Source organism: Danio rerio, chromosome 16 (genome assembly GCF_049306965.1).
Source record: "Danio rerio strain Tuebingen ecotype United States chromosome 16, GRCz12tu, whole genome shotgun sequence".
Lineage (NCBI taxonomy): Eukaryota > Metazoa > Chordata > Actinopteri > Cypriniformes > Danionidae > Danio > Danio rerio.
This window is the reverse complement of record NC_133191.1, coordinates 25,916,218-25,939,244: the sequence shown is the minus strand read 5'-3', so window position 1 is coordinate 25,939,244 and position 23,027 is coordinate 25,916,218. Positions and strand designations below refer to the sequence as shown.

General features: G+C 35.1%; 2 protein-coding genes across 13 annotated transcripts in view; one reads left to right on the top strand and one right to left on the bottom strand.

The window, feature by feature from the left end:
* The window catches only part of si:dkey-56f14.7, a 47,912-nt gene that overhangs the window by 14,218 nt on the left and 10,667 nt on the right, over window positions 1–23,027 (bottom strand). For 2 of the 6 annotated variants that reach the window (XM_005158149.6, XM_073925411.1), the window contains 8 exons: window positions 18,764–18,918; window positions 18,207–18,277; window positions 18,079–18,115; window positions 7,966–8,102; window positions 5,910–6,022; window positions 2,982–3,089; window positions 2,694–2,773; window positions 103–180 (listed from right to left, as the gene is read on the bottom strand). In XM_005158149.6, the coding sequence (XP_005158206.1) occupies window positions 103–180; window positions 2,694–2,773; window positions 2,982–3,089; window positions 5,910–6,022; window positions 7,966–8,102; window positions 18,079–18,114 (552 nt within the window). In that variant the 5' untranslated portion in view covers window position 18,115; window positions 18,207–18,277; window positions 18,764–18,918. Of the gene's footprint in view, window positions 1–102; window positions 181–2,693; window positions 2,774–2,981; window positions 3,090–5,909; window positions 6,023–7,965; window positions 8,103–12,999; window positions 13,251–18,078; window positions 18,116–18,206; window positions 18,278–18,763; window positions 18,919–23,027 lie in introns of those variants that run through there. The other 4 variants (XM_073925412.1, XM_073925413.1, XM_001338913.8 and 1 more) reach the window with 4 other exon arrangements.
* fxyd6l (FXYD domain containing ion transport regulator 6 like) overlaps window positions 2,480–23,027 on the top strand; it is a 41,734-nt gene continuing 21,186 nt past the window's right edge. For 5 of the 7 annotated variants that reach the window (XM_073925191.1, XM_073925188.1, XM_073925186.1 and 2 more), the window contains exon 1: window positions 2,531–2,652. In XM_073925191.1, the coding sequence (XP_073781292.1) occupies window positions 2,631–2,652 (22 nt within the window). In that variant the 5' untranslated portion in view covers window positions 2,531–2,630. Of the gene's footprint in view, window positions 2,653–23,027 lie in introns of all 7 variants that reach the window. The other 2 variants (NM_001201419.1, NM_001201418.1) reach the window with 1 other exon arrangement.

Below are 23,027 nucleotides of genomic sequence, written 5' to 3'. Positions count from 1 at the left end.
TTTAGCAGTGTATGAGTCAAATCTTTTACTCTTTACCTTTCCATGAGACCAAAATAATCATTGTATGATCTTTTTATGGTATAAATGTGATCCTTTACTCACTTCGTGCTTGTCTGGAGCGATGAAGTTTAAATATTCATCAGAGTTATGAAGAATGGAAAAGGCCAGTTCCAGCAACTCCTGAAAAGCAGAGGAAGTTAAACAATTGTCAAGCCCTGGTACCCGAGAGTACCTGACCTCACTTCCTGTTCGCCAAATCCCATTTGCACTTTATTACAGGTGCACACAGCAGATGTCTTTTTTTAACCGTTAAAAACAGCTGGGTTCAGTTTTAAAGCTACATAAGGATCTGGTGTTAAAATTCATTTTAAAAAGGAATTTTAATAATACAAAATGAAGTTTTTAATAAACTAATTTCGAAAGGATCACGTGATTATGATTGAACACGGCTGGTTCTGCATTAGCTACGTATGATCCACCAATCAGGCCAGTCCTAACCTACAATAAAGTGCCCTGGTTTCTCACTATAGCCATCTTTGATTTGAAGAATCCCCCCTTTCATCCTTATTTCTTTAAATTTCCCTTCATAGGGCGGCACGGTGGCCCAGTGGTTAGCACTGTTGCCTCACAGCAAGAACGTCACCGCCACCGGTTTAGTCCTTTACCAGGCCGGCGGCCATTTCTGTGCGTAGTTTGCATGTTCTTCCCATGCTCGTGTGGGTGTTCCCCGGGTTCTCCGGTTTCCTCCTACATTTCAAAAACATGCACTACAAGTGAATTGATCAATCTAAATTTAGCACTACAGTCAAACTCTCATCCTGCAGCATATCTCTTCATAGCATTCATTTTAGTCATCATCTCTCAGTTGTCGAGATCTACCTGAGCTCAAAGCTCCACTCTCGCCCTGCAAACTGGAGGGAGCCCAGGGCTCAAGGACCTTTTGGGCTCAGGGCTCTCTCCCGGGACAGCATGCCAAACTTGCTTATAATCAATCATCAGCTAAGTATGAACTCTTGAAAAATGCTTCATTATGGCAAGGCCTTTCGGCTTTTATTCATTCTCAGGATGAGTTCATGATTTCAAATTTTTACCATTGTTGATATGAAGAATTGTTCAAATCTAATTCTTGATTTCAAGAATTACATTCCAACAATTCACAATGTTAATTCTTTATATCAACAATGATGTCATCATTTGCAGAAAAACAGTTCTTGTTATGAAAATGCTGATTGTTGATTACTAAAATGTTGGTATCAGGAACTGCATTTTCTATATTAAGTATTAAATATAATTTTGACTTTAATTAATTACTAGGAAATACAATGATATCAAAAATTAAATTGTTTATGTAAAAAAATGCATTTCCACTAGTACCAAACTTAATTCTTTATATGAACAATTAAATTTCACAATTTCCATTTTTGATAACAGGAATTCGTGTTTTCACTGTAGTTAAATGTCACCATATGCTGCTATTCAAATTTAAGTTATATCAAAAATGGAATTCTTTGAAGTAAAAAATCTTATACATATCAGAAACACATATCTTTATTCTTTTAAAGGCCGTTATTTTTTATATCAGTAATGAAGAGGCTACAAGTGCAAATGTCTATGCTTATGTCTATAACAACAATTTAATTACTGCTAGTAAGAATTTAAATGACTGATATCAAGAATTATATTGATATTTAAAATGGAAATTCTTGATATCACAAAATGTACTTCAACATGTTACACAAGTTATTTACATCTGAAATCCATTTCTGATATGAATATATTTAAAATATATAATTAAATATATAATTTAAATATATAATTTAAAGATTAAAAATGGCTATCTTAGTAACAATTACAATTACTAGTAACAATTGCATTCATAATATCATAAATTAACTTTAGTAACATTCAAATTATTGATATTAAAAATTACCATTTTAAAAAATATTAATACCATTTTGTTGATATTAAGAATAGGCAATTAGGCCTATGTGAAGACATTTAACGAGTAAAAATAATTAATAACAACAATTCAATTAGTGATATTGGGAGAATAAAAGTCTAATCTGATTGCTATATGGAGGTATTTTATTAAAAAGAGAAGTTAAAGAGAATCTGAAAGGGTTTACGACCACCTAGACTGAACGTTCTGTTTACATAAAGAAAACCTTTCAGATTAACCATCAGAAAATACTCCCAGAACGTTTTGAGAACTAAAAGTGCCTTACAATTGGACTACTTTGGTTTCTCTCTGTAAGCTACATGTTTTTGTTTTTGTATAGCCTCTGAATGTATAGTATCTGAATGGAAAGATCTGAAAGCCATTTTTTTCCCTAATGTATTTATTTTTATATGTTGTTTTTGCTGTATTATTTATATAAAAAATGCAACTAGACTTGAATAAGCCACATTAGTTATGTCTTTACACACATCTAACCACTAGATGGCGTCACGTGGACTTGACTGACATTAACGATTAATTGCTGGACTAATTGTTTTCAGCTGTTTATATGGATGTTTGTGTTCCACTTTTGTGCTTTTACGTTGTTTTGAAGATGAGGAGGTTTTGCTGGTTATCAAGCTGGGATGAAAAACCTGGACATTTTTTTTCTATAAAATAACTTGTATGCTTTATGTTTGGATCCACAACACCTGGTGAGTTTACTTAAGTTTCTTTTACAGTAATTAATTCTTACCTTATTCTTAAGTGCTCCTTTCTCCCTCATATGTGGGCAGTCTTTACCTGTTACCACTGCTTTGATATCTGCTACTGTCACTGAATGTGGAAAAGGATGGAATGTTAGGCCTATGCCTCACAAAGCTATTCTATTTTGAACATTTATAAAGCATGTACACCACCTACTTTATGGTGCTTTTGTATGACATAAGCAATCAATATTTAATTAACTAAATTACACGGGTGGTATAAAAGTCACAAGACGGGAGTTTTCATTAATAACTGGCATAAGGTGTGTTGCTTATACCTTTGTCCTGGAGAGAGTCATGTGATATTTGTCCTTGAGAGAACTCTTCTATATCTCCATAGTGTAACACTTTGTGGTTTGGTGACAGACGGCAATACCAGAACTTGTCTAGGGAAGAAGTATAAAGACAAACATATGAGCATTTCATGCAAATGTCAACCTTGCCATCAAAAACATTAAATTTTCTCCAAAATAGCAAAACCCTTTCTATGTATTTTGTGTTGGCTTGAATTTTACAGTCCTGTAAAAACTTAAATGTCTCTGTCAATGTTTTTAACAATTATATTTGATTTACCAAAGTCACAATTTAACATATGTCACATCTATAACAAAGAGACGTCACATCCATATTGGAGCATATTGTAAAATAAAATAGAGGTTTTCCAGTTTAATTCACAGAATTACTACAAATTATGTTGTATACTATGGAGTTTTTTTTGGGTCACATCTATAACGCATGTTTATAAAAAATGTTTACAGATTGTTATCTATAAGATCCAATAACTCTGTGGTTGGTTGTTTTGGAAAATATAAACAGATGTTTCAATATAATCCAAACATCTACTTTCTCTGTCAATTTATGTTTTGAGATTTTACTGAAAATGTCACATACAAATGATCAATTCCAGTGTTATGGATGTCATAAATGACAAGTTTGTGTTGATTCTCAACCACTGCTTTGTTCCAGTCAGTTTTTGTTTAGTCTTTTTATTAACTTTATAATAATCCATTGCTGTCATATTTTACTGTGTTCTTTGCAAATTCTAAATAGGGAAATCATATTATCAGCCAATGACTATCAAACTACAACAGTCAATTAAACAGTGCTAATGTTGGTTTGAAGTCATACTTGCATGTATTTTCAGAGTGAATATTTAAAGTAGTGTGGTAAACTCTTTCTCTCTCTCTAGATAGATAGATAGATAGATAGATAGATAGATAGATAGATAGATAGATAGTTGTCACTATCAAAAATAAGTGCACAAATTTAAAACCAACTTTACCTCAATCTCATCAATCAGCCATATTGGACCCACTCAACAGAAACATTGATGCTGAACATATAAAAAAGTTCTTGTTACTGCTGACAAACCCTATTCATTATTGTGATATTTTGGGCTGTACTAATTGTTAGGACTGTAAAAACATTTGGATCAGACTGCTAAACGTTAGGAAAAAACTGTGAGGAACAAAAAGTGTTTCTGGTAAACCAATCTGAACCAGGGCAAGAATCTTAAGACCATTCGTGACGTGTTTAACCTTATCATTTCTGGTCCTGAAAGTGAAATATCTTAATTAATAAAGCTCATACATATCTTTTACCACCTTTTAAATTCAATTTGCCAATATGTTGCACCCCTTTCTGCTTACCAAGTATTTGTTTGCATGATTTGGAGCTTTTCCATGCTTTCCCCCCATGGTTTAGACAGCATAAATTGGCAGAACAACGAGTTCAGTTATACATTAACCATGCAATCTATACTGTTGTTTACATCCGAGTAAAGCTGCACATACAGGTAATGGGGTATATGCAGGAGTATGCAGAAAGACTTTTAATTTTGCAGCAACCTGGGTCAAACACTTCCAGTAAACTGTTTAGTTAAAGTATAAAATTGACGCGTTTAAGGTCTATTTTCTTTGAAGATTAATGATCTCCACTACCTGCTTGATATACAATATAAAGTGGGTCTCAGATTGCACACAAAGCACTGCATTTAAATTAAATTTTCTTGTGTCATGTCTTTTAAAATATGAACTTTATTTTACTCCAGTATTTTCAATGGAGTTTCTGTGCTTGCCTGCTGATCCTGATGGGCACTTGCGTGTAAACAGCTTTTCATCTCATTTTACACTTGAACAACTAATTGAATGCTAGTCTGTATAACTGATTCTATTTTATTAACATTACAATATCAATGCTATAAAAAGAACCTTATGAAATTGTTAAGTCACATTAACCGTTCACTGGAAGTTTACCAATATGGGAAGAAACAGCAGCTGTACATATACCCTATTGATGAAATCTTGGCATAAGTGCAGATCCTCTATTTAGTTTTCTACTAAGATGACAACAAACCTTACAAAACCTCAAATAATGCAATACTGTCTCATACGCATTTGTGCACAGCACCTTTTAGCTTGTATATTTATAACAGATTTGTACATACAATTCATCATTCAGGGTTGTTTTGTCTAATTGCATCTTTGTTTAATGTTTGTCGTATTTTTCTCATTTATTTTGTGTTGTCACTTGTCAGCGTCACTTTATGTACACTGGAAGCTTCTGTAGCCAAAACAAATTCCTTGTGTGTGTAAAGCACACTTGGCAATAAAATCGATTCTGATTCTGACAAAGTTAGTGGATGTCAGATTTTAATTAAAGCATCAGTGACCTGAGTAAATCATTTCTCATTAAAAGCATCATTAAGTGTGCCCCTTTAACCGACTGCCCTTTCATGCTGAATATGTGATGAATAATTTATATCAAATGGTTTTGAAGAAAACATGGTTTGAAACAAAGCAAGAACAATAATAACGCTGTTTTCTTCACCTCGCATAGGCTGTTGTATGCCTCAAATACAGAATGAGATTTTCCTTTTTATTTATATATTGGTATCCATAAGTTGTGTTTTAATTAAATCCTGTATCAAACAGATAGTATGAGCATTAGAATAAGGTGGACAAGGGAACTTAAACTTGTGTTGTCCTATATAAAAAATGTGCATAGAAAGACATCAGTGTTTCCAATCAGTTAGTGTTTATACATGATGATAAGCTGCGGTGTATAATGCAGTGTCTTTGCTGGTCTCATAACTGCATGTTTTCTGAAATTGGAAGTAAACCCATGCAGTCTGAATTAGTCTCTTAATGTAACTGAGTTTAAAACTGCACATGTAATTGTAGCCCTGTTTTGAACGGGTAACTGACCTTGTCTGCGACGAGCGCTGATCTTCCTGAAACAAGTGCCCTCACACAGACGGTTCAGCCTCTGCTGTTTAATCAGCTCGATCACTTCTGGCTGGAGCTTCTCTCGTAGTTCTCTAAACACACATAAAAAAAGCATTCTCGTGTTTTAATCACTTATTTTATTGGCAATAATGCGTGACAAACTTGCAGTGAAATGACTCTGGATGTTTTAGCTGGCAAAATTAAAATGATGTGATGTTTACACGTGCTTCTTCTTTCAGAGCATTATACCAAGGTATACAAGAACTTTGCTTTCAGCATGTGAACTGTGCCTGGAGATTCATTAATGAATTTTGCAAATGTACTTTTTACTTCTAATCAAAGAACAAACAATTATCACAGTAAGCATAGGCATATAATCACGTTCTGTCTGTTACTTGTTCACAGGTTCAAGCACTAGGCTATAGTTCACATGACAGCCACATGACAGGTTTTGATAAAAACACAAGGTTTTCTGAATTCTACATAGTCCTTTAAATGGTTAATTCAGCCAAAAATGAAAATTGTTAATTAATCAAGAAACAGATACAAGATTGGAACCACTTAAGGAAGAGTAAATAATAAGTAAATAATAATTTTGTGTGAACTATCCCTTAATACAGGGGGTTCCCCACTATCCTCTGAGGTGGTTCTAAACATACAAACATTGCACACATGCACACACACACACCAATAGAAACTATAAAACCAAGCTTATTGACAACACAAAAAAAGGTGCAACAATCATATCAATTTTTAATGTATGTGAGTGCCGTAAAAGTGTCAAAGTTTAACATTGTGCCATAAAATCTATCTGTTGCAACTAACACTATTGTTGTGCCATTTATCTAGCGTAATAACCACAGGGGTCTCCATTCAATGGAAAAAGAATTGAAAGGCTGATGTTTTTTTTGTTTGCATGTTGTTTTTATGTACTGTAACTATTAAATAGTATTTTTTTCTTCTGTATGTTATGGATAAAATATTGTAATTCTAATAGTTTCATTACATGTATGATATTTTGGGAATATCACCAAGCGACACCTCTTCCCACCACCCCTACCCCTCACACACACACAAACACTTTGGGAATCACTGTTTAGATGGATGGATGGATTTTACAGTACACTATAAGTGTTTACTAGCACTAATTGTGGTTTGCTTTTGCCATCCGTGTGTTTGCTTCCTGTGATGCATGGTGCTAACAACTTGACTAGTCAATTAAGACAGTTTTCTTTTATTTAAAAACTCAAGATGCAGCCAAGTGAAAAAAAGAGTGTGGAAGGCTATAAAACATGGAGAGATTTTTTTTTACTCTAAAAATTACAGTAAAAACAAATCAGCTCTGGGCAGTGATCAAATCATTTTCTGTTGGACAAAATTAAGTCCTGTCCCACATTTTCCCCCTATTGTGAGTTTTTTTTTTCTTATTCTGTATTGTAATCTCATTACAAGTCAAAAGATAGTTGGTGCATAGTACATGTTGCATTCCCAAATGCATGCTGAAAGACCTTTAATCACAGCAGAGGCAGAGGAGTTTGTGTGCAGCAGTATTCATTGTGAATGAACTGGATAATGTATAAGAACACAGTGTCTTGCTTCACTCTAAAACACATTGCACATATTTCATTAAATTGAAGCCTTTTTTGGTTTGATAATTGCATGCTAAATTGTGGTGTTTTTTTCTTTCTTTTGTTGGTAATGTAATCAGATAAACATCACTAGAAGTAAGAAAATACCAAACTTCCATTTGCAAACTGGCTTTAACTTAACACAGTGTATCAAAAAAGTTGAATTTGAAAAGCAGCAAGACAAAGTTGCTGTTTACATAGACAAAAAATATAAGAAAAAATAGTTTTTGAAGTAGTTACTCGCTAATGGCTATGGCCTATTAAGTGCTTTTAATTGAGCATATGCTTATACCAAATTAATAATGAACTTAACAGAACAAAATGGTCATAACCAGCAAGACCTTTATAACCAGGAGTAAAGTGCTTCAATCTGCATTGTCAACACAATAATAAGAGCATGTACTCACAGCATTGGGCGTGATTTGGGGTCATCCTGGCTCAACATCTCTGACTTGGGCATTGGCCTGTAAACTCTGTCTTTGTCCGCTGTGTTAAACCGTGATGTGACACTTTGTGTGATGTACCTTTTCTGTTTTTTCTCCACCTGCACAGTCAGAGACATGGACATTCAAACAATGATTTTTGCAAAAAGCACTAATTTCGCTTTTGCTTTTGACATAACGTTCATTGGCTTAAAGTCCCAGAGGCTCCACCAGCTGTCGTTCTAGTTCGCTGTTAAAGACTGCTTTGTGTCTTATCAAACTTAAAATTGCCATTGGCTATACTGCGGTTTATTCAGTCAGTCTCTTTTCTGATGTAGTACTTCTATCTAGCCTCTGGCTTAATGGAGTTTTCTTTATCTCAGGCCATGCAACCCTTTGTCTGGCCGTCGGGTACAGGCCTGGCACAGCGTTGGTCTGGCATGGGGAACTGAGGAACTCTATGGGATTAAGGCCCTGTCAGTCTAATCTCCAGCAGTGCTGTGACAGTCAGAGCCTGGAGAGAAACAAGCTGACACAGTGCACTAAAGAGAGTGGGCCAGCTAATGTCTGCATACAGGACACATTGGTTATGGTTACTCGCACACTTGCTCAACATGAGTTTTGTCTTATTGAGCCTTCATCATGTAAAAGCATCTGTTAGTTTAGATGCAAACATGGGGAATGCGACTCTTTGAGATGGCAATTTTTGTATGATGTTGAGAATTATATGAAAATGTAGCAAGCTTAAAATAAAAGGCCAAAAACTCTAAACTGTCACCTGAGTGTGAACAGATAATACAGAAATGCACACTGAAAAAAATGTTATTTTATGTTGTTTTTTTTTTTTGTTTTTGGCTGCCAGGAAAAAACTTAAAATAATGTCCGAAATTTCCTGTAAAAATAACAAACATTAAATTACAGAAATTTCCTGTAAAAATAACAAACATAAAATTACAGAAATTTCCTGTAAAATAACAAACATTAAATTACAGAAATTTACCATAAATAACAAACATTAAACTACAGAGATTTACTGTAAAATAACAAACTTCAAATAGCAGAAATTTCCTGTAAAATAACAAACATTAAATTACAGAAATTTCCTGTTAAATAACAAACATTAAATTACAGAAATTTCCAGTAAAATAACAAACATTAAATTACAGAAATTTCCTATAAAAACAAACTTTTTAAATTACAGAAATTTCCAGTAAAATAACAAACATTAAATTACAGAAATTTACCATAAATAACAAACTTTAAACTACAGAGATTTACTGTAAAATAACAAACTTCAAATAACAGAAATTTACTGTAAAATAACAAACATTAAATTACAGAATTTTACTGTAAAATAATAAACGTTAAATTTACTGGTATTTTAAATTTACAGAAATTTCTGTAATTTAATGTCTGGTATTTTACGGTAAACTTCTGTAATTTAACAGCCGTTATTTACACATTTTTTTGGCACCCCAGCATTAAGTACAATAACAAGTTTTATATAGTGTATGAATGAGGTTTTGTACATACTGATGTCGTGATCAACTTAGAGTTTGTGCGTGCAAAATTCTGTTGTAGAGCGCAGCAAAAAAGGGGTGGGATTAAACCAGATGATTAGACATTAAAAAAAGCAAACGATTGGTCCATATTTTAAATTTCTGTCCAGAGAAGTAATGTTTATATCTTTGATTGGTCTCATGCAATCGTGTGATGTGATTATGCAGTGATTATGCACCAAGCTTGAACTTCCAATGGAGTGAACTGCGAAATCTGTTGCACAAGCTTGTTTTCTGTCTGCCACATTCACATGCACATTAATGGAAGCCTATGGGGCGACAGGTGCAGTGTGACACTAGCTTAAAGTTGTGTTTACTATATCAATGACAAAGTGGAATGTCTCTATTCGTTTCAATACAGAGCAGGTTATTTCCAGCGTCCCAAGCATTGATGATTGGAAGTGGGCATGTCAGGCAATATATCATAACTATAAGATTCTAACTGAAAAGCATTCACATCCTCATTACAACTTGGAAACTGTGAATTTTCTGTCAACTCCTACTTGTACCACCTGCAGATTCAGGTGTCAAAGATAGCAACCGATACTTTGGAAGGGCATGTCAGGAGCTTACAGGTCACTGCCTTGAGTGCCTAAAGACAGGACAGAGAAGTTCTGGTATAATGTCATTGGAATATAGGATTGACTAGGAAACTGTCAGTGGACTAAAATTATAAATCTTAACAGTTTGATTCATATTGTTATTAGTTTGTGGTTATGATTATGATGCAATAAGCAGTTTAGCCCTGCCACAGTTCAAATGACAGTTTTCACTGGATAATGTTTTTTTTATTAGGTCCACAAATTCTAATTTGTGATATTCAATGATTGGTTTGTCCCCTAATTAACATTTGATCTCCCATGAAATACCTCTAAACGATGTTTATGGGTGGTCTGCTATTTTAATAGTGGAACATAGTTCTAACTGATCTGTATATTTGATATTAATGACAACCAATGGATCAATGTAGTTAAATAGGTGTTTGTATCTAAATATAGCCTAAAAGAAAGTCAAAATAGACTTTAGTATGTACTTTAATAGATGCCAATGATCACACTCACACATAGAAGTTATAAAAGAACTGTATAACGCTTCATGATCATCCATTTGTGTAGGGATGCAAACTGCACTTTTTGGAAATTTTTGCTGTTTTATATTAAAGTTTTTTTTTTGAGAATAGCATGTCTGTTAAAGTCCGTCACAGGTTGCTCCAGGTCAGAATCCATTTTCCCTAAAAACTAAATAATCTTGATTAATAAATGATGGAAATAAATATAAATGGTTCACGGAGGCATGTTTAATGTATTACAGAAACTACTGCTAAAAAAGCCAATGACCTGTATAATTTGCATACTGCTTGTATAATTGCTGGTTGTTCATATCATTGATTGATCTATTACATGGTTGATTAAATCCACAGAGCTCAGCTGTATAATAACACACTTTCCATCAGCTGCTTTTAAATGTTTTAAGGCAACTTTTGTGTCAGTTTAGAAGTACAAATATCCTTGTTTTACTGTTGATAAAAATACATTCTGATCACATTTCCTAAAGATTTTTCCAGACGCTCCATTTACCAATAACGTTAGAGCAACACCATCAAAAAAGCCCATGGATGACTTCATAGTACCAATAAGTATACATTACTCCCTGGTGGTGTGTACAACATGCCTTAATGCTTTCAATTTATTCGTTTTAGCCATTTATCCCAGAATTTTAAATATATTTGATAATGATAGCACAGCTGGAGAACAATTTTTAAATTAAAACGCAATATTTAAATGTATCAGGATTAGTGAAGGCATGAGCTCTTACAAATATCCCCATAATGGTCAAAACATAATAATTCCTCAGAGAGCCACAGTTCAGCAGAGTTTAGTTAAAACCCAGCTCCAACACACCTGGTTTTTATGTAAGCCAGAAGCATCTGATTAGCTGGATCAGGTGCATTTAATTAAGAGTTGAAGCTAAAAGGTGTGTTCATGCCATATTTGAATTATCGTAATTATGAGATTCTAACTGCAAAGCATTCACAACCTCATTACAACTTGCAAACTGTAAATTTTCTGCCAGCTCCTACATGTACCACCTGCATATTCAGGTTTAGCTGTTTGTTTAGGGGTTGATGTTGATGCCATAGAAATGCATAATCCCTGTCAGAGGATGTGATCAGGTCGGAGTAGAACATCATGTCCTGTCCTCTTGAAATTAATGGTAATTACAACATGGTGTGAATGCAGATAAACTCTGCTGGGCTATGTGTCTCTAGGAAGAGTTTGATGCTCATAGAATTTGTCAGTTATTCTTCATCAATAATAAATAGTTGCTCAGAGTGTGAGGAAATTTAAACTTTGATCAGAACTTTAGAAGGAAAATCACAAAGTGATGTCAATTAAAATTATTCATTTTATTAAAGAAAAAAAATAGTAATTTTTTTTATTTATTTAATTTTTTAATGTATTATATTATATTATTTATTTCTTATTTTATTTTACTATATTTGTTTATCTATGATTTTATTATCTATTTGGTAATTTATTATTTTATGTATTTAATTAATTTTTTACATTTATTTATTTCCTGTTATATTATTGACACTTTTGTAGTGTTTGTGATTTGATTTTTTTATTTAAGAATCTGAGTATTTTTCTGTAGTAAATACCATGAGGGCATTTTATAAAGCAAAACTAAGCAGACTAAAAAAGTGCACCTGGGAACATTCATGTTTTTGTCAACAGTTTTGAGAAATGCATCAAAAATAAAGTTAAGTGAAAAGTGATTGCTCAGATTATGCAAAAATTCGATACAGATATTGTATAAACGTATTTTACTCATAGTGACAAAAATAAATTTTTTTATTAAATGATATACTTATTATATTCTTATTTTATTACTAATTATAAAATAAATACCATGTGAGGAACATGCTTCCACAGGGTTTGTAGAATTATATTAAAAATGTATACAGTGAGATGAATTAATCAAGATTTTTTCCCCCTACCACACATGTATCATAATTATTTCATTACACAGCCTGTCCAGATAAACAGATGAGTCCTCCTAGATGGTAAAAAATATATGGCGACACTATTAGTCACTGGTGTACAGCTGCTTTTAATAGTATCAAGCATTAATGCATTTCCCTCCACCAGTGACAAACAAAGCAAAATGCTATTGAAAAGGTAAGCTATTAATAGACCACAAAATGTGAATGGGAAGTTGAAGCCCATAATGTAAAAAATAAAAAAGCATATATTTTGAAAAATTAAAGCTCAGACCTGACATATTTATAATGATGCAATACTTCATAGTGATGTAAATATGATTTAAATTAATCCTTCAGCTAGCTCTATTCTGTATCATTATGCATGTTTATGGTAACTACAATAACAGCACCACTGCTATTGTTCAAGGTAACTGTGTGAGAGGAGTCAGTTAAGATTAAATGCAAAGTACTTACATGTCACAGCCATGTCCATGTGTTAATACTAAAATTGCATGTGTGCCAGCGGAAAGGAATGAACCATCAATACTGTAGGCTGGTCACAGTGGCAATGATGTGAAATAATGCAGGCGACAGCAAATGCTCCTACAGCCAGAATAGTTCTCTCAAAAAAAAGATCCAGTCTGCGTGTGGATATGAGAAATGAAGTAGTAGAACCCAATGTAGTATTTCCCATTGACTCCTTGCTGAAAGAAAGGGACTGCTCTGAATCATAAGAATGCTGCTTTGCTTATGTTTATATGAGTAAGCAGCACCGATTGGATGGATGCCCTTGTGGTGCCAGCCAATGAACAGCTGGCTATGGTCACATGGGCAGATCACAGAGGGAGAGCATAAGCAGGTTGGATGGGGGGGATGGGAGGACAGGACCAAAAGATAAAGGCTGGAACAAGTATCAGTCCAGCAAAATCAAATCCAATCTGTGTGCGATCAGGAGATCTGTGAGACACAAATGGCTCTGAGTGTGTAAGGGTTACTGTAAGGGGAAAAAAGGTGTGGAAGAGTCTAGATTCAGTGACATCGCTCTCTCCGGCGGAAGAAAAGCCAGGGGTGTAGTCATTAGCATTCTGTTGTCATGGAAACGGGCTCAGTGTGGCCTGTTGGGCTGGTGGCGGGACTCGTCTACCCCAGTCTTAAACAGTAAGAGCCTTACGGCCTCGTCGTCTCACTCATTTTTTCGCTGCTTCACATCTTCGGCCTTCTTGACATCATGTAGTACGTAAGCAAGTCTGACAAGGCCACTTCAGCTGGGAGAAGATGCAGTGATTCATGGGTGTGGCAAGCCATTTTAGATTGGTTTGTTTATAATAGAGGCTAGTAAATGGGTAATGGATGAGCTGTACGCTTAAATGCCATTCTGGGTTTTTCGAAAGAACAGTTTTATTTGTATATAATTTAATTAAACATTAATCCATTACCCCCAAACAGTGGTAAAAGCAGAGGGGTATCAAGGAGAAGAGCTACTATTAGAACAAAAAGCAGGGAGGTCTAAAACATAAATATAAATGATAATTTGTTGTTTTTACAAAGTAACATAAGTCTTGTGAAGAGGGAGAAAATTGTCAGACAGGCAGGGGTCAAATCAGCAAACACAATCACAGAGATAATCCAAGAGCGTAACCTATAAAACGGTAGGGATGGCTGACAAGAAACTGACGTTTCGACACAGTGGCGAGATCCTGAAGCTCAAGTGTTTCAAAACACAGGAGTATGATCCAAAATGCCCAGGGGCCTGTTTCAGAAAGGAGGTTAAGGGCCTACTCGCACTATGCCATCCGTACCGTGCCCAGGCCCGTTTCCCGGATCGTTTGAGAAGTGTGAGTGCGCTGAATCGGGCTAAAGCACGGTTCACTTGGCCGGCCCTGGCCCGGTTGGAAGAGGTGTGCTTGAGCGCGGTACACTTGGGCTTTGGCGCGGTACGCTTGTGTGTGAGTGCAAAACGCGCCAAAGCCCAAAACTGAAAGCGATACATGAATTTTAATGGGTTGTTTCAATCGGATTTATTAAACATTCTTACTGTTCAGTGATCGCAAACTTCCGTAGTTTATTAAAGACGAGAACTCCTCACAGCATGACAGCTGCGCACCTTCAGCAGACCTCCTCATTCCCGCAGCACGAGAGCTTAATGATTGTTTATGAACGCCAAAAGTGGCGGATCTGTCCGGTGAAATATCTGACTGCGTGTCACCGCATCCCTAAGGACTGTTTGGCGAAATATTTGACTGCATGTCAATGCATAACAAACGACTGAAAGGATATAACTAGAGAACTCTCCACTGTGCTACTGGGTGAGAGCGTATGGCAAGCCGTTTTAGCATCTCTCTAGCATATCTCTAATTGTCATTCTGAGTAGTGGAATTATAATTATGACTAGTCAAAATATAATTAGAGATATCTCTAAATATATTTATGGAGTCAGAACAAAGATTTAAATGCTAAAAAGGCTTGCCATAGAGAGCGCTTCTCACAGAACAGAGCAGCAATGATGACGTAAGCGTGCCGAGGCCCGATATGGTGTGAGCGCGGGCCGTCGGGGGAGACGGGAGGGGGGACAAGCGTGCTTTGGCCCGGTTCGAGGCAACTGTACCTAGTGTGAGTACGGCCTAAGTAAAAACTCAGAGTATTTTAACTCTGAAATGAGAGAAACTCTGGGTTTTCCGTTTCAAAATGGCAGGTTTGTTAAACTCAAGAAATCAGGGTAAGTCAAGCCTGTTTCTGAAAGAAAGGTAACTTTAACTCAGAGTCAGTTACTGTGGTAACTTACTCTGTAAATCTAACCTGGTCCGGAGCAGGTTTTATTCTCTAAACTCAGAGTTTCTGTCGGTCTCCTCCCCTTTTTTAAAGATGAAGCGTATTTCTCGCCTGAGCCTTACATTTCCACACACCTATTTTAGAGCTCATTTTGGAGATGGCTATAAAAACGATTGATGGAAACGTCATGATTCACATAACTTTTGAAAATATGCATAATAAAACATGCGCATAACTGAGTAGGTTAAACTTTTATTGGATAAGAAAAGATGCGCATAAACTACGAAGTGCACTTAACAAATTACAGTATGTACATTTAAAAAAGTTTGTTAGAGATGATGATGAAAATGTGTGTAAATGGACAAACCAGCAGACTGAGCACACTGTAGAACATCTTAAATGTTGTTTTAGTCATTCTTAAATGCCTTAACTGTTTCCGTATTAGTGTATTTATTAATTACCTCCAAGCGTCTGGAGCGTGTCAAGTCTCCGCGTCTGGCTTCAAACGCCCCCACGTGTTCATTGTGTGTCAATTGTCTTCTGAGGCGCAAGAAATCATTGACGCAGCTTGTTCTACCGCAGTAAATTCTGTTTTTACTGTTGATATTTGCCGCAAGTTAATCAGGAAGTGACGATTGTGTTCTCTTTGACTCGTTGGATAAAAACGCTGCTTTATTCGCATCTTTTAGGCGTTATTCCAGTTTTGCACAAATTTATGTAATAGCCTGTATTTTGATGGAAACACAGCTATTGCCTACATTTTTGTCACACAGAACAAAGTCACGTACGAGGCTTGTCCTTTTTTCCATAAATATTTAGCTTAACCTTCGACATGTACTGTTACTAGATTAATGGGATTATTATTCTGTCTAAAAATTATTTTTAGCACTGCTTACCTTCTAAATGTCATATCAACCTCTATTACTTGATCAATAAAAAGGCAGACACACAAGTGCATTGTTAAATCTATTAAAACTGATAAACGTGTATAAAAGTTTAGAAAAAAAGTATAAACGTCACACATTACATTACTTATTTTATTATACTTAAATGTTTAAATACTTTAAATTAAAAATTACGCATTAACTTGAGCAGCTGTTTTCCCATGCTAACTGTCTCTGTTTCACTGATGGTTGCTTCTTTTTAAATATATACACTCATATTTGCTATAACTTTGCATGAGCAGATCAAGTTCAGCTGGGGAAAGAAATGGTTATCTCTTTTTTTTAAGATGTTGCCATGGTCACTCGTAATATCTGCGCTCCATTGATAATGCCTTTTTATAGTCACGGTGTGCGCGCTTAACTCTGAGTTGGTCTACTCAAAGTTGATTGACCCAACTCAGATCAGCTATTCTGAAATCTGAGTTTTTTAATCTCTCGGTAAATCAACTCAGATTTCAAGTTTAAACTCCGAGTTGTTTGAACCTCCTTACTGAAACAGGCCCCAGGTCATGTGACTAAAGTGTTTTTGAAACACCAGGTCACGTGACACAAGCAATTTAAAGCATTGGTATTTTCAGAAGCGTTTCGAGACCTGGCAAACTTGCGTTTAACTGTCAGGGTCAGAAAATAAATCTCTATCTCATGTAGTCTAATGGACCGTGCGTGTGCACAGGGTAACTGTGCTGTAAATGGTCCGAATCTCGACTTGTACAAATACACTGAAATTATGACGATGTATTTTAATAATGTCACTTTTTTATGACTAAAACAAGACATATTTATTCATAAAGTGTTGATTGGGACCTCAGACCAGAGTCAAAACAAAACACATTACAAGAACAGAGCATTTAAAACCTGCATCGTTTAAAAACTGCATCAGCTAGCTGCATCTATCTGGATTTGAATGCATTATCTTGAAATGTTATTCAGCAGCTCTCACTGTGAACGTTCACTCTACAACGTGGGGTTTAATTTGCTTTGCCCATTAAAACCGGGTTGAGATGGGCGGCAAAGAATAAAAAGTAAAAAGCACAAACAGTCCAAAGATTAAAAATACAGGCAAAGCAATCATGGAAAATGTTTTTAAATTGTAGCAACAAACTAACAAGACACAGCTGTGTGTGTGTGTGTGTGTGTGTGTGTGTGTGTGTGTGTGTGTGTGTGTGTGTGTGTGTGTGTGTGTGTGTGTGTGTGTGTGTGTGTGTGTGTGTGTGTGTGTGTGTGTGTGTGTGTGTGTGTGTGTGTGTGTGTGTGTGTGTGTGAAAATGGTGTATGTATAAGCTAGGTAATCAGTGATCATGTCCTTTAGCTGTGAATAATCAGAGTAAACTTGAAACTGGTGTGTGAATGCAGGGTATGATGGGCTCTCAAAATGACCCATACAGATGATGACATTTTTTGCTGAAAAATATAAATTTTTTACGTTTCAATATAATGTGTAAAGATATAACAATGTTTTGTATAAAGAATTCTGAGCAGTGGATTTGGAGTGGAAGTCCACATGAAATCAAAATGTATTATTATTTTGCAAGAGCACAATTTTTGACTTAAGACTGAAAAACTTATCCAAATATTATCCAAAAACAGAATATTTTGTACTGTTTAGCAGTAGACCGAAACTCATAAAAGTTTAGAATCACTTGAGTGAGTAAATGTGAGGAACTTTTCTTTTTTGGGTGCAGCTATACCATTGCAAAAGCTTTAAAACCTTGACTTGCAAGAATGTACAGTAGGTCATATTTGAATATAGAATTAAGCATTTGTCGTATGAATTAGGATAAAATATTGTAGTTGACAATACTTTAAATATTATGACAGTACTGAAAACTCATACTCTTACCCTCATGTTGTTCTGAGTACATTTGACTGACTTCATTCTGTGGAACACAAAATCTGTTTAGCAGTACTGTAGGTTCACCATTGATCATGTGGGGGGAAGACACTAAAGTAATAATAAAAAAAGCCAACCACAACTTATGTAAATGTTCCTCATAAGCAGAGAATGATTCCTCTGTTTGCTGGAAGCTCCATTTATTAATCTGAAAAGAGAAATGACGGAAAACATGATGAGACTTTTTAAAATATCAAAAAGGAAAAATTATTTTGTTTGTAACATGATTATTTTATTCTCCATGAAGGGCTGCATTCAAATATTTAATTACATTTAACATATTTAGCTAAATTTTCAGCATCAATACTGTTGTCTTAATTGTCACAATCCTTCAGTCTAATATGTGGATTTATTGCTCAAGAAATATTTTTTATCATCATACATATTAAAAACAGTAGTCCTCTTTAATGTTGCTTAAAAAATGTACTGACCATGAACTTTCAAATGTTAGTGTCTACAAAATACTGCAAATGCTGTAATCCTACATATGTTCTTTTTAAGGTTTTAAAAATATTATGTCCAATAAGAAGCATCTCATCAAAATTGTACATTCTTAAAAGAGGGAATGCTGAATAATATACAGGTCTGACTTTTTGCAAAACAAGAATAAAATAAGAGAGAAAATAAAACTCACCAATTTACAATATGCTGTGATGTATCTGCCATACAGTTTCAGACAAATTTTTACAGTGTCTGTATGTTTAATGTTCAGAAACCTCCTGAGCCTCTGGGAACTACTTTTCTTTACTTGTTACAGTGCTGCAACACAGCACTTTGTGGATTCAGTTCCTCAAAAAAAAAAAAAAAAAAAATTCTGTTTCTGTTTTTCAGAACTTATCCACACAGGAAGCTGTGTTATATTTTTAAATGACCAATGGTACAAGTGGCCACATGAGAGTTTAACGTATACTCCTAATAGCAGGTTTAATTTAAAGTACTATGAACTACATTGTAAAAATGACTTGGTATTCTTATTTATTTTTTAAATGTTGAATCACATTAACTTTGAGTCACTTTAACCTAAAGGTAAATGAATAAAAATCAGGATAAAACTAGGCATAGTTGGAAAATAAGAGTTCAGTCCATGGAACTTACATACAGCACTTACATGAGAATGAGGAAGCTCACAGTGAGTATATAATCCCGGTTAAAATAAAAAAAAGACAAAAAACTGAAACAAAACACTGATTGTGAGGTTGCACATAGGATTATAAATATGCACCCCCCAGGGTCTGTTTATTTGGCCATGTTTCCTAGTGAAATTACAACATCGATAGTCATTTATTTATTCATTTACTTATTCTCATACTTATTCATTTTCCTTAGGCTTAGTCTCTATTTCAGAGGTTGCCACAGTGGAATCATCTGCCAAATATTCTGGCATATGTTTTATACGGCCCAGTCTAGGAAAACACCCATGCACTCCTACACTACGTCCAATTTTAGTTTTTTTTTTTCAATTCACCTATAGTGCATGTCTTTTGTACTTTGCTAACCTCTGAGCCACTGTGTCACCCAACAATGATATTCTTTCTCTTATTTTTTAGTTTATCTTGTATCAGTTATCAACATGTCAAGTGGATCAAACCTTTCATCAAAGTTGTCCTAAATCTATTGATCAACACCTATTTTTGTCTTAGGACAAATAAAAAAATTAATCTTTTTTGATCCACTTCAAATGTTGACTACTGTACTTATTAAGCTAAATACTTGAAAAATTAGATATAAGGATAATAAATGTATTCATTTCCACCCATGAGGGCTGTTTAAATGTATCTTTGGTTAGTTTAATTACTATGTATTATTACATGTATATTGTGAAATTTGCAAACTACGTTTGTAAGGATGCAACAGACACGTAAACTGTTAAATATAAGTGTTTAATGCATGTTCATGCATGTCATATCACTCCGCTCCTAATGGGATTAAAGTAAAAGGATGCCAATAAATTTTTTTAAACTAATTGTTGATGCAGAGATTGACATTAAATTCTCCCTCTGTTTTCGTATTCATTAAACACACAAAATCTAATTTTAAATACATTTGTAGATCTTGAGTATAATTATAATTTAGTTTGTATTTCATTTACAACATGACCCAGGAGCAAATCTCTAGCTAAAATAAATGTCACAGCTTTTTTAGTTAAAAAAAATGTTCGTCATAATGTAGTCAATTTGGTAAAATATATATTGAAGCATGACATACTGAAGTATGTGTATTTAAGAGTATAATGCTGTGAAGCGTCAGGTACTGACATGAGCTGCTTGTGCATCAAAGCAGAGCTCAATAAGATTTATGATATATTATAATCAAATCAGACCGTTCCATATACATTTTTGGACATTTTTTTTACTTACCCAAGCCACATTCTTTCTAGATATCAGAGAACAATTGAATTCACTGAATCAATGTATTTGTGGTAATTTTAAAATACATTTAAACTTACTTATAACTGTGTATATAACTTAAAGTTAGTAATGTTTAATGAACTTATTATTAAATTAGGATTAACAAAAACATGTTCTTATGACTTAATGAAAATTTTCTTTTGCTGTGTATAAATTCAGCTTTAATTAATATGAATTTCTCTTAAGTCCTTTGAATGGTTTGATATGTGATGAAATATTTGCAGAGCAAAACCTCATATGCAGCAGCTTTAGTGCTGAGGCTTGTGCCATTTTAAAAGCCTCCAGCAGCCCCTGACCAGACTAATGTTAAATGCATTGTGAAAGATGTCACCTCTCATTTGATGAATGTAGGACGCAGAAACACCACTGCACAGCATTAATCAACTCGCCCTCCTAATGAGTTACTCTCAAAACTCATAATAGGAGCAATACAGAGGAATTATGTAAGGTGGTTTATGTAAGAACGCTGACATCTGCCAAATAGCGCACCGCTGACCACCTCCGTCTCACATCTTTAAAATTCTGCAAGCCTCTAATTATCCGTGCTTCACATTCTGAAACTCTCTCACACAAGCACACAAAATCTGTAGTTAGTTTTTTGTGTTTGCTTTAAGATCCACCATACTTGTATCAAAATATTGATTTACGTCTGATTTCTTTACATTGTATTCTTGCGCTTTACCAGATTACCTTATCTGTAAACATTCATGGATTCAGAGCAATTGAGATACAATGCAGTGATCCTTGTTTCATGGCAGATTTCAATTGCATTGATTTATTTCTATTGTATAATTTCAGTGGTTTGAACCGTAGCTTTGTGAAGTTGTTTTTACATAAAACTGTCACAGCCACCAGCGATCTAACCCATGCAGATCGCTGGAGAACTACAAATCTGCCAGCAATAAAACTACAAGGTCCAATCATGCACTGCACACACACACCGGTTCCTAATCCTGTTTGATTGCAAACATTCAAAGCTGAAGCTGCTCATGGACTAATTACAAGACACACAAACACACAAGCTGCATCCCAAATCGCATACTTATGCACTATTCTATGCCATTTTGTAGTATAAATAGTTTAAGTAGTATGTTCACACTGAAAACTATAAAAATAATAAGTGCACTTTAATTACCCGGATTCACTCATTCAGCCAGTAAAATGAAGTGTGGAATGTTGGAATCTTCACGCACTCAACGACCACAGGTTTGCTCACGTAGCGGAAGGGGCAGAGCTATCGGGCACACATGTTGGATGACTTTATTTATTTTGGATGGTGAAAGCGAAATTCTCCTACGAGAGTGATTATAGCACCTCCCGATGGTGAATGTGGTTTTACTCATGGCAGTAATTATAGTTTGGTCGTTTATTTCAATGATTTGGCAACTGACAAACGTCATCAGGGAAACGTTTGAGTTTCCACTTAGTAAAAGAACATTAGAGCTCCATTTAGGATGACAAACATACATATACTATGCTGTTGAGTGTTGAAGTGCATAAGTACATAGTGCATGAGTGCATGGCGTTTAGTGTGCCATTTGAGACACAGCTACAGACTTTTCTGAATCTTGTTATACTGTTTATACTGTGTTTGACCGTTGCTTGCCTGACCATTTCAGCATAATAAACTCTGCATTTGGATCCTCAATTCCCTTGTCAGCACCCTCGTTCACAGCATCTATGCAAAGAGTCATGATTACTCATGAGATTTTTTTTACCTCACAAATTTTCAGCACACATTGACATTTAAAAAAAAATCTGTGGAAGATACAATGGAGACAAATTTTGTGACAAACATGCGGTGCATTCTATATCATTTATACTTAGAGGCAGAAATTTGCCTCATCTACACATTTTCATTGACTTAGTATATAAACCACCCATGCGAATACTTAATTTGTATTTGCTGTGAACCCAGCATAATGCTAACCCATGAAATGCATAAATAACTTGCAAAACAAAAATCACAGAAAGGCTTAAAGGGGTGGACCACTTCGATAACATATTCTAAACTTTAGTTGATTTGTAATGTAGCCGAGTGAGTATAAACAACATCTCTGAATGTAATATGCTCAAAGTTCAATGCAAAGGGAGACATTGGCTTTTACGGAGTTAGCTTAGCAAAGCCTACAGCGAAGGTAGTGCTGTCGCCTCACAGCAAAAAGGTGGCTGGGTCACTGGTTTGAACCTCGGCTCAGTTGGCATTTCTGTGTGGAGTTTGCATGTTCTCCCTGCCTTCGCGTGGGTTTCCTCCAGGTGCTCTGGTTTCCCCTACAGTCCAAAGACATGCGGTACAGGTGAATTGGGTAGGCTAATTGTCCGTAGTGTATAAGTGTTTGTGTGAATAAGTGTGTGGATGTTTCCCAGCGATGGGTTATGGCTGGAAGGGCATCCGCTGTGTAAAAACTTGCTGGATAAGTTGGCGGTTCATTCCGCTGTGGTGACCCAGGATTAATAAAGGGACTACGCCGTCAAGAAAATGAATGAATG